General features: G+C 35.1%; 2 protein-coding genes across 6 annotated transcripts; one reads left to right on the top strand and one right to left on the bottom strand.

The window, feature by feature from the left end:
* Positions 1-5,154: 5,154 nt before the first annotated feature.
* On the top strand, positions 5,155-7,889 carry LOC123203295 (zinc-finger homeodomain protein 2). Of its 4 annotated transcripts, none has more exons than XR_006499270.1 (3): positions 5,155-6,646; positions 7,097-7,175; positions 7,273-7,889. XR_006499270.1 is itself a non-coding variant. In XM_044619615.1 (2 exons), the coding sequence occupies exons 1-2, from the start codon at positions 5,998-6,000 to the stop codon at positions 7,092-7,094; spliced, it is 657 nt and encodes a 218-aa protein (XP_044475550.1). In that variant the 5' UTR covers positions 5,159-5,997; the 3' UTR covers positions 7,095-7,889. The 4 variants fall into 4 exon arrangements, 2 of the variants coding, with proteins under 2 accessions (XP_044475550.1, XP_044475549.1); XR_006499271.1 differs by having other exon boundaries at positions 5,159-6,646; positions 7,087-7,175; XM_044619615.1 differs by having other exon boundaries at positions 5,159-6,646; positions 7,087-7,889.
* Positions 7,890-9,504: 1,615 nt separating this feature from the next.
* On the bottom strand, positions 9,505-11,841 carry LOC123202693 (GEM-like protein 1). 2 transcript variants are annotated; one of them, XM_044618724.1, is made up of 4 exons: positions 11,476-11,841; positions 11,287-11,397; positions 10,683-10,954; positions 9,505-9,911 (listed from the first exon to the last, which is right to left on the bottom strand). In XM_044618724.1, the coding sequence occupies exons 1-4, from the start codon at positions 11,717-11,719 to the stop codon at positions 9,735-9,737; spliced, it is 804 nt and encodes a 267-aa protein (XP_044474659.1). In that variant the 5' UTR covers positions 11,720-11,841; the 3' UTR covers positions 9,505-9,734. The 2 variants fall into 2 exon arrangements, with proteins under 2 accessions (XP_044474659.1, XP_044474660.1); XM_044618725.1 differs by having other exon boundaries at positions 11,287-11,388.
* Between the last annotated feature and the right edge of the window lie 1,642 nt (positions 11,842-13,483).

Here is a 13,483-nt window from a genome sequence, read left to right as displayed (position 1 = left end):
TTGTCCCGATATTTAAAAAAAGATTTTGATTGAAATTGATTTATGTTCAAACTGAGCACCTAATGAAGTCTAAGAATTTTGAACCAAAAATTAATTGTCTACTAATCAAATTTTGTTAAAAATAGATTCAAAAATTAGTATGAAAGTGTTTGATGCTTTTATTTGAGAGTTTTTTTAATTGTTGTCATGTTAATAGTGAAAGGTTAGTGTTTTCCTGTTCAGGTTAAGGTTGAAGATTTTTTTATAATGAATGTTGTGTTTTATTATTAAAAATTGATTTGTTTATTGATGAAAAAATGATTTAAGAAGATTTAGGGTTTTGTCATTTCTCGCATAAAGAGTGACTAATAGTAGTTTGGAACAAATGTTGTATCTTTCTCTTAGTTTAAAATTGAATTAGGTGTCAATGTCTATAGCGGATAGCTAACTAAAATCTAGAAGGGATACTCGATTTGAATGGGATAGTTGGAATCAAATCTAAAAGTCTAACAATTGGATAGATATTCAAATTCGATTTGTTTTTTGTTTTTGAGTTAGAGAACCAAACAGTTAGGAGGGGTTAAAGATTTGTTGTTGATGGGTTATTTTTATTTTTTGACAAAGAAGAAAGAATGTGAGGGGAAAGGGGTCGGGGCCATAATAGAACGGGGTGGTGAGGAAGAAATAAAGAGGAAAAAAAATAAAAAATATATAATTATATGTAAGACTTAAAATAAGTAGAGAAAATTCTTTTATAGTTTTAATTTTGAAGGTAAAAAAAAAAATGAATCAAAATTGGGTAATTAGGGTTGAACCTGAACCGAGCTGACTTGGATTCAAAAGCTAACTCGATTTGATTTGGCTCGATTCAAATTTGTTTACTTTAAATATGAACCGAGCTAAAGTTAAAAGGTTCAATTCGTTTTAAAATCAAGTTGAACTTAAGCTATAAAAAGTTCGACTCAGTTTGACTTATGAATTATATAGATGGTTCAATTCGATTCAAACTTGACTCATAATTAGATTCAAATTATGTTAAATAATAGTTAAACGATATCGTTTTGTCAATGAATCACAAATTTGAGTCACATATTTGGGTCATGAATTTGGATAATAAATTTAAACCAAACACGAACTGAATTATTTTTATTGGAGTCAAACTTGAACCACCCTTAATATTGGCTCAATGAATTTGAACAGAACTCAAGTCAAAGGATGTTCGGGCTCGATTCAGTTTGGTTCGTATCCATCCCTTTGGGTAACTAGTAAAAAAAAGTTGTTTTCAAAATGTTTAGGGGGAAAAGTGTTATTACAATAAATTATGGATGGAAAATAGTTATTCTGGTTTGTAATTTAGGAGGACACATCAGAAGTCTTGGATGCCATGGAGAGCTCTGAATGATTTCTTCCTATGCGGTGTCTAGAGGTTGGTTGTGTCCCACGTCATTAAATGATACTTCATTCCTTTGTATTTTACCTCCTCCTCCTTTCCAAAATTTATTCATTTCCCTTCCATCTCCGTAAAATTTGAGATAATTTTGTCAACAGATTGAGCACTGCTCCAATGGCATCTGTTTGATTTTCAGAGCGGAAAAATAAAACTAAATCCTCTAAAATTGATTTGAAAGCAATTGCTGGTCTATCTAAAATCTTTTTACGCAATGGAATACAATGACTTGTACAACACATTTTGTCAAAATCTATCTATCAAGACTTCAAAGGAAGTTTAAAGTTAAAGTTTCGTATAGGTTAAGTGACAAAAGAATAAAATTTTAAATATAAAAATAAGAGTTTAAGTTTTTACGGATTAAACTCTTGATTTACCTTAATAAAGTTTTATGTTTGCTTTATCCCTCCGGCCTGATTTGGACCCATTTACCTAATTCCGTTGTAGTTGGTTGAGGGTGTTGCTGATAAATAAACAGCTTTATTTGTTTTTGCAGTAAAGGGTTGGATTTGGGTGTAGCACCAAAATGGGTGTAGGATGGACCCATGAGCACATGAAAACCTAACCAAGATCTTACTCCTCGGCATCACACGACTTGTGGTTCTGTCTGGTCTATTGCTTGGTAGTTCAACTGCACTTTTTCGTTTTAACAATTCAATACATGATTATGGATCTCAACTCATCGGATTGTGACAGCATTCTGACATGTTCTACAAACATGGTCATCCTACTGTCCTACACTCCAGCTTACTAGGGTCCAATTACTTACAAGCCTCTCCCCATAAAACTTTAATTTATTTACAAGTCAAAACTAGTTGTTTTGCTTTCAACCTCAAGAAAATGCCTCATCTTAGACCAAAAAGCTTTATGTCATATCAAATTCAATTTTTATAAACAATATTGCATTGCTTCTAAAGTCAGGTTTGATTTAAGAATTTGACTGAATCAGTAGTTGGACCTTGCAGTGATAAATACATGCATGCGAATTGCGAATCTTCTTCTATGGGCTACAAGATTTGGCCCAATCAAAACAATATGATTTTTGTTTCATTTTTTAGGAAAAATAGTAGTCAAGTTTGGGCTTAACCTAACCCAATTATGTATAAATATGGCAACGGATCAAATAGAAGTTAAATATTTTAATTTTTGCCCACATTCTTATCTTTGCAAGGATAACCGTTTTTCATCTCTGTCTTATCCCTAATACGAGAATGACAAAAAATCCTATTGTCCTCTCTACAAAGAAAATTTTTCTTCTCTTCCTTTCCCCATCCTTACTAGAAAATTTCTCTACATTTTTTTCTTTTTATTCTCACTAAAAAAATAATTAAATATTAATTAAATATGAGAATAAATTTATAATATTTTAAAATTTATAAGGATAATTGAATATATAAAGATTTAGAAAATATGTAAATAAGAAAATAGATTAAAGATTAAATAAATAGAAAATATATTTATTCTTATTTTCAATTATAAAAATTGTAATTATTTGTAGGCGAAACGACTATTTCCCACCTAAACTATGCTGAATTCTCAAAGATTCCCCCATTAACTATGAAAATATCGTTTACCCACCCATAGCCGGTTAAATTTAATGGAACTCTAACCCCTGAAAATTTAATCTCATTCTGCCCCCCCCCCTCCCAAAAGGTTTAAAAACTAACTTTTCTCCCCTAAGTTAAGTTTGAAAAGATCACATTCCCCTCCTAGGGTTTAGTTTCCAAACCCCTTCACTTTCTCCAGCGTCATCGCCGACCGTCTCTCCCTCCCAACCGTTTCTCTTCCACCGACAACCCTCCTCAACTCTACCCCAACTCATCCGACGCCGAGAGAAGTCGTCTGGGAAGAGAAATTGTCTTCCCAGATGAAGACGACTCGTCTTTCTAAAGGACGATGAGTCGTCTCGTCTTCGTCTGGGAATACGATTTCTCTTCCCAGATGACTTTTCTCGACGTTGGATGGGTTGGCGTGGAGTTGAGGAGGGTCGTCGATGGAAGAGAAACAGTTGGGAGGGAGAGACGGTCGGCGATGACGCTGGAGAAAGTGAAGGGGTTTGGAAACTAAACCATAGGGGGGGGAAATGTGATTTTTTCAAACTTGGCCTAGGGGAGAAAAGTTAGTTTTTTAAATTTAGGAGGGGGAAATGAAATCATTTTAAGTTTATTTTTAATATTAAATATAAAGTGACGATTTACCCTCACTACCGTTAATTTTAACTATTGATAGGTAGATAAACGATATTTTCATAGTTAATAAGAAAAATTTTGAGAATTCAACATAGTTTATGAAAAAATAGTCGTTTGGCCTTATTTTTAGGCCAAACGACTATTTCCCACCCAAGGTTTAGCGTTTTCTCAAAAGTCCCCCCTTTAACTATGGAAACACCAAACACCCACCCATGGCCGGTTAGATTTAACCAAACCCTAACGGCTGAAAATTTTATCTCCTTTTGCTCCCCTAAACTTTAAAAACTGAAATTTTCCCCCCGCCTAAGTTTTAAAAAATGGCAGTTTCACCCTAGGGTTTGGTTTTGAAATCTCCGGCGACCTCTCCGGCTCCGTTGCCGACGGCCGCTCCCTCCCGAAGCAACCTCTCCTTCCGGCGATCTCTTTCCTCCCATTTGGAGGTCCGATCGACGCCCGGAGACGTCGTGGGAGACGAAGACTTCTTCGGGAAGACGAAGTTCTTCGTCTTCCCAGACGAAGCCGACGCCGTCGTCCTCGTCTGGGAAGACGGTCGTCTTCCCAGAGGTCTTCTTCTGGGAAGACGATCGTCTTCCCAGACGAAGACGACGACGTCGGCTTCGTCTCCCACGACGTCTCCGGGCGTCGATCGGACCTCCAAATGGGAGGAAAGAGATCGCCGGAAGGAGAGGTTGCTTCGGGAGGGAGCGGTCGTCGGCAACGGAGCCGGAGAGGTCGCCGGAGATTTCAAAACCAAACCCTAGGGTGAAACTGCCATTTTTTAAAACTTAGGGTGGGGGAAAATTTTAGTTTTTAAAGTTTAGGGGGGCGAAATAGATTCTATTTTAGTTTATTTTTAATATTATAGCCAAAATGATGATTTTACCCCTACCACCGTTAGGGTTTGGTTAAATCTAACCGGTCATGGGTGGGTGTTTGGTGTTTCCATAGTTAAAAGGGGGACTTTTGAGAAAACGCTAAACCTTGGGTGGGAAATAGTCGTTTGGCCTTATTTTTATCCCAAAAGTTCCTTTGTTCTTAAGGAAAAGTGGATTGAATAGTTAGTTTTATGGCCTAAATTGTCACATCTAATGGTGAGTAGACTGATTTGATAACATGGGGTATGATTAATCGACATTCTGAATATTAATTAATGACATGCTAAACTTGATAACCTTAATCGAAAGTTTATTAAATAGCGTATGGAAGGAAATAAAAATTGTGGGGACTGGGTCCAATACTATTCCTATCCCATCCATCAGTATAATATAAGCTAAATGGAAAATGGTAGGGTGATGGACCCACAACAATGTGACAGCCCAATTAAGGGATGGTAATGCCTTATTAATAAGGGTAGCATAGGAGTAGCCATTGATTATCATTCATGAGAATGAATATATATTGAAATTAAAAGCAAAAAAATAAAAAAAAAAGGCTGCCAAAAAGAATAGAAATGGAAATCAAAGGGTCAGATTCAGCGCCACTCCACCACCCCACCTCACCGAACCCACACTCTCTCTTTTCCCGTCTAGTCACCATCACTGTCCCCTCTCTCTCACCATAAAAGAATCCTCCGTAATTCAGAAAGCTTTAGCTCCTCAAAACGGAACGGAATCACACCTGCAACACGTAATTTCCAACATTTCAATTCAATTCGATCTAATCCCTTTGTGTTCTTTAAAAAATAGTTTGGAAAATGAGGTAAAAGAAGTTTGTTTCCCGCCAGCTGACATGAAAGTGACACAAGTGCAGAGGGTGAGGAGTCTGCGTCAGTTTCAGTTATACCGGGATTGGCTTTTGCGTGGGGCTGCTGCTGCCTTCATGGAAGCTAAGCTATCACATGACTCTGCCATTGTATTTCTGTAAATGTGGTGTAATCTCCTTTCTTTATTTTCACTTCCTCATGCTAATGATATCATCCTGCCTTTATTATTTTGGTTTTTGTTTTGGACTCTTCTTCTCTTCAAGTTCCTAGGCGTAACGTCCCCTCCTCCATTTTCTTCTCTATTTTACTTCACTGTAATTTAACATAAGGTTAAATTCTCAGTTTCTTTTTTTACAGCTTCATCTGTCTGTCTGTGTTGTAAATACTTAATTTTTACAAAATACAAAGTATAAGAAAAGGATTGGAGGAAGACATCTCCTCTTTTGCAGTCCAACAATTGATGGCCACATTCTCCTCCAATTCTTATCTTCTCTGCTGAGCTAATTTTATACTTTTCACTTGTTTCCATAACAGTTTTTTGTATTATACCATCAGTGATTACGAATCCCTTTTTGTTTTTTTTTGGTTTTAATCACTTGTGCTGGAGCTGCCGCTGATCTAACGGCGATGTAGATCTTCCTCATCGAGAAAAGTTTGAGAGAGGTAAAGCAAAGAATAATATGGAATTTGAGGAGAACGACGAGCAAGAAGAAGAAATAGGCATGCCGGTTCCACCGGTAAGCGGAGATGGCACATCAACAGCTAGAAAAGCCGGAAGCTTGATCAGATATCGAGAGTGTCAAAAGAACCACGCGGTGAACATCGGTGGCCACGCGGTTGATGGTTGTGGTGAGTTCATGGCGGCTGGCGAGGACGGCACCATCGACGCTTTAAAATGCGCCGCGTGTAACTGCCACCGAAATTTTCACCGGAAAGAAATTGAAGGAGAAAACACTGGAGTCTTATATCAACACCCTCACCATCCCCAATTCTCGCCTTACTATCGTGCGCCTCCACCGCCTGCTGGATACTTGTATCTAACGTCTCCTAGACCGCTAGCCTTGCCGTCAGCCTCAGGCGGTGGCTACAGTAGGGAGGATGAAGGATTGTCGAATCCGAGTAGTAGTGGTGGGGGAAGTGGTCGATTAAAAAAGAGGTTTAGAACAAAGTTCACAGCTGAACAGAAGGAAAAAATGCTAGGGTTTGCAGAGCGGCTCGGTTGGCGAATTCAAAAGCATGATGAGGCTGCTGTTGAACAATTCTGTGCTGAGACTGGCGTGAGAAGGCATGTGCTTAAGGTTTGGATGCATAACAACAAGCACACTCTTGGTAAGAAACCCTAATTTCTAGAGGGAGAAAAACAACCTTGGGGATGAAAGAAAATTGTATTCTTAATTTAGTGGAGTTATATTATTAGCTTTCTTCTTTCTTTTTCTTCCAATTTCAATTGGGTTTTTCTTTGTTATAGTTTCTTTTCTTTCTGATGAGTGTAGCAGATGGTGTTTCTTTGCACATCCTTGCTGATAATGGCCGCCATTGCTCAAATTTTAGCTAATTTCTTTCTGATCTTTGACTTGAAAAAACCTAATCTAATTCTCCAGGTCGTAATGTTTGACATTAAAATCTTCACAACTTAGTGTCCATCCATTAACATCTGTCACATTCTCCTTGTTTCTCTCCATCTCGCCGCTTAAGCTTATTTAGTCATTATCTTCTGTCTCTCTCTTTCTCTCTCGTATTAATTTCTTTCAACTAATTTTATTTTGGAGGTGAATGAAGGTATGACTATGGATGGATAGCTCTTGTCTTGACACTTGACAACTCTTTAAAATGGATATGGAAATGAAACTCCATTATGGTATTCACACTCTTTCTTACTCCTCCATTAATTGCTTTATATCTTTCCGTCTTCCTTTGATTATTTTTCTTAATTAATTTCCTCTCCATCTTTTTAGAATGAAAACGCTAGTTAGCGACTGTAGTAGAAAAACTAAACATGTTAATGCTGGGGAAACTTGACAACTTGAATCTGTCGGAAAAATGATCTCAAGCTCGGTCTCTTGTTGCCTGCCTTTTATTCTGTTTCCCTTATGGAACATGTGGGCTCGACTCCACACCCACAAGCCTGAGTAAGAGAATGTTAACCTTCAACAGTTTTTAATATTACTAACTTTGCCCTAAAGATAATTTTACGTATTCTACTCATCAAGGACGTATTAAATGTACAACCCATCTGGCGAAGTTGGACAAAGTTCCAGATCATTAAAAAAAAAAATCATATGCTAATTGTGAAACACAAATTTTATCTTTCGAAAAGATGAAAATATAATCACATTTGTTCATAGTAGATATGTTGTAGGTGGGTGGGGATTGGGGTTGGAGGGATTTGTGATTGCGAGGAAATTATTTTAGGTGATGTTTTTGTTTAAAACATAATGTATAGTCAGAGGACTTTACGGATGTAGGGTAGTTGTTGGGAAAATAAATAGATTCCTTATTGGAAGTAAGGGGCTATTTTGGGAGGAAAGCACTGTTGTTTGTTTTGCCGTTATATCGAAATCACCTGTCAACACATTGCACATTTCCCATTTCCTTCATCTGGGTTTGAAGAGGAAATTATATTTTAACAATGATTTTAATCACCAATGTTAATCAAAGTAGTAAGGTAATAGCTTTGTCTTGAGCCTGTTTTACCATATCAGACGTTTGTTTCAATGGCCCTTCCCTCCAGAGACCATAACTTTCTTTTCCTTCAAGGTAAACCCTTTTATTTCTTTTGACTGAGACTTTGATTATATTAGGTGAACAAATAAATTTGAAGTATAGTGATTAAACCCATAATTTTTACCCATGATAATATATATTTTATCAATTTTATTAACTATTGGGTTGTAAAAAATTCATTATGGCTATACCATGACTACTCTAGTTATGAAGATGCAAAATTAGTAATATTACGGTATTTGATTATCTAAGAAAACGACTTAACTGTTAAGGGAGGAGCAAAGAAAGGGGTTTCAGTAATGTTATTATCCAAAGAAATGTATTCAATAATGCCATGATGAAAGTATTACTCTAAGGTTTGGCCCAGGCAATGAATGATGCTCACTGTCATTCTGGCATAGTCAGACGCATAATTTAATGGTGCTCTTTTGTTGGTCTGCCACTTGGAATAAGACATGCAAGACTTGGTTGCACACGATTTTCAGGCCGGGCTAATAGATCAGAGCAGAACCTACATGGTAAATCAAGATTACTAGAATTTTTGTGTTGGAGTAGTACATTACTTGGGCCACCCCAAAATTGGGCATCACATTTTTTATGGTCTCTCTGTCAGGCCGTACTGGGCCTAGACCTGTATACCGCCCCCTTGGGATTTTCACTGTACACTAGTAAAATAGTGAACAATATATACTTATACCAACCAGAAAGGTTGATAATATATCTTTTAAAATTTTAAAATAAAGGTAAAATAATAGTTAATAAAATAATATACTAAATTAGATACAAGGCCAACTTATCACATACACTCCTTTATCATGGAGATCATCAATACTGGGAGGCCGCTGGAGGAATTCCAATCATTGCTCATTTGATTTGCCAAATTTTAAAAATTTTATCCTCCGTCTTTTTGGGCACAACAGCAGATGTCAGATTTTTTTAACTGATACATAATGCCTGCTGAGGCTGTTATTTACACTGCAAAAGTAGAAGATGTAATAGATTCTTATTTGAGATAACTCAATTAAAGGCAGGTGCAAACTAAATTTATTCAAATTTAAATTTAAATATAAATTTAATTAAAATAAATCTAAAATAAACTCGATTTAAGTAAAGTCAAACTCAAATTTGAGTTTTAAAAATATTTGACTTGCCAAACTTGTAGGTGTAAAAAATTTCGATATGAATTGAATAAAATAATAAAATTTTGATCAATATGTATCAAAATAATATTGTTTTATTACCAACCCAAGCTCAAACTTGACTCGAGCTTGAACTTGAGTTTGATTCTTTTTAAACGAATCAAATTTGAACAATTTGGAGACGAGCTTAAGTTTAAATTCAAGTTCAACTCCATTCAAATTGAACTAAGATCAAGCTTAAACGAGTTCAAACTTGGCTCGACTTAAATCCAAGTCTGGACTCAACTATCAACTCGAGAAATTAGTACTAGGTGAAATGTAAAATGAAGTGAAGCGCACAATCTATTGTTTTTCACCAATCCAAGTACATTACAAAGGTACAAAATTACAATGAATCAATTTCAACACACAACATGTATCAAAGTAACTTCATAAACAAGACAACATACGATATATCTTAGCGAAATTTGAATGGTATGTTTTATCTATATTAAAAGTTGGCCATATGATGTCCTATATATAACATGGTGAAAAGTTTTGGCCTCAGCAAGTCATCAGCCACAATGCTGCAATGCTCCCTGAAGATTTTTCACAGCACTATTGTAGTTCACAAAACCCATGAACCAAAACTCATGGTCGTCAATAGAGATAACCTGGATGTACTTCTCACCTGGTTTGACTTTGCTTGTTGAGGGATTGACTGCCTTCAGCTTATTTAAGGGAAGAACAACCTATGCATATATGAGAAGAGAAAGAATTGCATAACAGTGTCAATTAGTATTATAGAGAAAAAGAAAGAAAAAAGGCATATATTATGAAAAGTAACCAAAGAGAGTAGTTATCAAATTCCACATATGGGAATAAAAAGATATCCTAAAACATGAATCATACTAAAATTATTCATTTGCCAGATATTGTCCATGAGTGTAAGAAATAATGGCAGAAAAAAAAAATTACATGTTAATACAGCACATTGATTGCAGAAAGGCTTTATATTTACCAAAATGATCTGAAGCCACCTGATTCCGAATATGGAACACAACAATTCAACATCTAAGAAAATACTACACTGCCATATTTTACGAACACTTAAGTATAAACACTTAATTGAAGTTCATTTTCTATTAATGTGACTGTGAACAAGAATACCACCATGGAAAGACGTTGACTGTGCCGTAATCATCACAAAGTTGGAGTTACCACCTCTAAATTGACAGAACTAAGGTGGTATGGTTGAATAAATGCTACAAAACATATTATGTAACCATAGGAATAATGAGGAAATCCTACTTAAATAATATTTTTAATACTGATACTTACAGTACAAGTCCTACAATTACCAGAGTAATAGTGCATGGAAATTCATAATGTATGATATCATGAGGGTAAAAAATAATTGCTTAGCCACGCATTACACTATGCACAGATGGAACCAAGGCCAGGCTGGAAAAACAAAAGAGCATATATATTTAAAGCTTAAAGGCAGGTGCTAGCTTGTATACCTTATAATAGCTCCATTGAGTCTGCTCACCAACTTTAAAAGACAAAGGATTGTCACTACCAAATGCAAGCTTTGCAGTGGACAAATATAAAACTCCCATTATTGGACCAGTAGATGTTGACAGGTAGCATGCATATGTCTTTAGAAGTTTTTCCTCAGGAACAATCTCAAAACTTTGTTGAAAAATCTTCTCGTATCCACCTTCTGCAATAACTTTTGTTCCCTGTGCAATTCTTCCTACAGCAGCATCAGCAAAGCTTGGACCTGTTTTCACTGATTCAGACAGACACAGGTTCAGTATGGAATCATGTTCTAAGTATTGCAAATATGAAATTAGTCTATCATGTCTGAATTTTTATTGTACTTAAAACACATATTAAAGATATATGAACAACTACATACATGAACTTAGTTTGGTTGATATAAATGCAGTGGCGACCATAAAAGACTTGTGAAGACAATTTTTCTAGACCAAATGTACCTAATCTTATAAAATGAACCCAAATTCTGTAAATTTGACCAAAAAGAAAAAAGGTAGGTACAGTACACATCGATGATTAGAAAAGAAACGACACTTGAAATTCAACAATTAGAGAAAGACTTACAATGTTGCCACATATTCCCAGCAAGATCCTCAGCCTTCTTCGTGACCTCCACAGCCTTCTTTCCAAACTTTCCTAACGCATCCTTCACCGAATCCATCTTATCTACGATTTCATAAAATAATAAACACATAAACAATCAATCTCAACAATTATTATACACAATAATACTTAATTGCCGACTGTCCTCACTCTTGGTGGAGGACGACGAAACCGGAGAAGGAGACACGTAGGGATTGGACTCCGACGGCATAGTGGTGGCGGCAGTCTCGCTGATAGGTGCTGGACCGACGGAAACGTTGGACAAATTCTCCGGAGGTGGAGCGACGTCGTTTGGATCAAGTTTAGGGTAGGGAGCGTAATCCGTTGAGTGAAGCGTGTGCTTGTTTGAATCTGAGGAGGGAGCGTTTGCTTGATCTCCTTGTTGCTGATTCATTCTTAAAAACCTTCCTCGGTTGTGTCAAATTGAAGGCCGTTGTTTTTGTTGTGTTTCGGCGAATTTCGAATTTTGGGGATGGAGTGTGTATGGTTTGTAGAATATAAATTGGGAGCGTCCAGTTGCAAGGTTTGATGAAATAACAATGTACACCTTTAAGTTTAAAAACACTAATTTTTATCCATCTAATGAAGTTCAACTATTAATTTTAACTGCTAAAAAGTATTTTCTATCATTAATGTCCAAATATCATAATATAAAGTGTAAATGTTATTTTTCAAAATTTATTAGGTGTAAATAGGTTTTTCCTACTATCTTATTCTAAAAATTATTATATTTATCCTAAGTATTTTAAAAATATATTTATAATCTTAATAATTTAAACATGATATTTATGTCTCTAATTTATTACAATTTATTCATTTCTTAAAGATGTAATTGTAATATTTATAATTATTAAGAAATATATCAATATTTCAAAATTTCAAAATTATTTTCAGACCATTTTAGATTTCTAAAAGAGCAATATTATGTGTACCAATTATTGGTACACAATTCATGTACACAATGGTGTGTCATCATGTAATTAGGTGATTTTAAAACATGTGTCACTATATGATAAAAAAATATCTAATCACATGATGACACATCATCTGTGTACACAAATTGTGTACCAAAAATTGGTACACATAGTTTTATTGTTTCTAAAAACCCCTTAAAGATTTTTATTATAAAGCCAAAATTTAAATAAAAAAATAATATTTTACTCTAAACATTATGATTATATTCATTGACATCCTTATTTATATTTATACTATTAATTTTTTATTTTTAATTAAAATTAATATCAATTAGGGATATAAAAATTATTTAATACAATTTTGGAAGCACAATATTATTTAATTATAGGGTTTTTGTCTTTTCAATATTTTTGTTAAAATTTTAACATTTTTTTAACAAATTTATCAGATGGGTGAGAAATTGGTTTTCAAACATAATGGACGGGAATGTTTGTTCATCAAACTTCGGTTGGAACTTGTATTTGGCCTTTGTGAGATCGTCCAATCCAATTCAGTTAGAAATGAAATTTCTTCGGGCCTTGGGCGTCTTACTGGGTTGGGCTTAAGTGGATCTGGCTTCACATTCTAACAGCCCAACATCTATATATCTGCTGCAACAAATTTCTTACTTTTTGAAATTATATGAAACGGTGTAGTTTTGGAAATTTATCAACAAACTCAATCTGACACAATGAATATTAATTAGATCAAGACATGGAAGTTTCTTCCAAAAATTTCCACAATTTCAGCAGCGAAACAGTAATATTCTATCACCCAAATTGTCTTTTACCGGCATAGCTAAAAAGGCTATTTTACAAAAGCAGTGCCTTTTGCGTTCAACTTACAAATGCATTTCCCCTGTAAAGAGAAAGCTCTTTATTCCTACCTGGAATCAAAGAATTAAAGAAACCTTCAAAAATATGTGGACAAAAGTATTCCCAAAGGCCACCCACACATTCATTTCTCGTTGGAATTGTATTGTCACGCTCTTGGTCTATTGTGATTTCATATTGCCCATATTTTGTAAGGTCCCAACCAAGAAATTTGACGGTGAAATATCATCGACGCATGTTACGAATGTTTATTATCACACCAATATTAGGTCTATCATATCGTTTTCAAAAACATACCATTCAAATAACAAATGTATAAATTTTTTTATCATTCAAACTATTATTATTGAATAAATTCGGAGTAAATTCGA

This window comes from Mangifera indica, chromosome 19, assembly GCF_011075055.1.
Source record: "Mangifera indica cultivar Alphonso chromosome 19, CATAS_Mindica_2.1, whole genome shotgun sequence".
Lineage (NCBI taxonomy): Eukaryota > Viridiplantae > Streptophyta > Magnoliopsida > Sapindales > Anacardiaceae > Mangifera > Mangifera indica.
The sequence above is the reverse complement of the archived record's forward strand: the minus strand, read 5'-3'. Positions and strand labels throughout refer to the sequence as shown.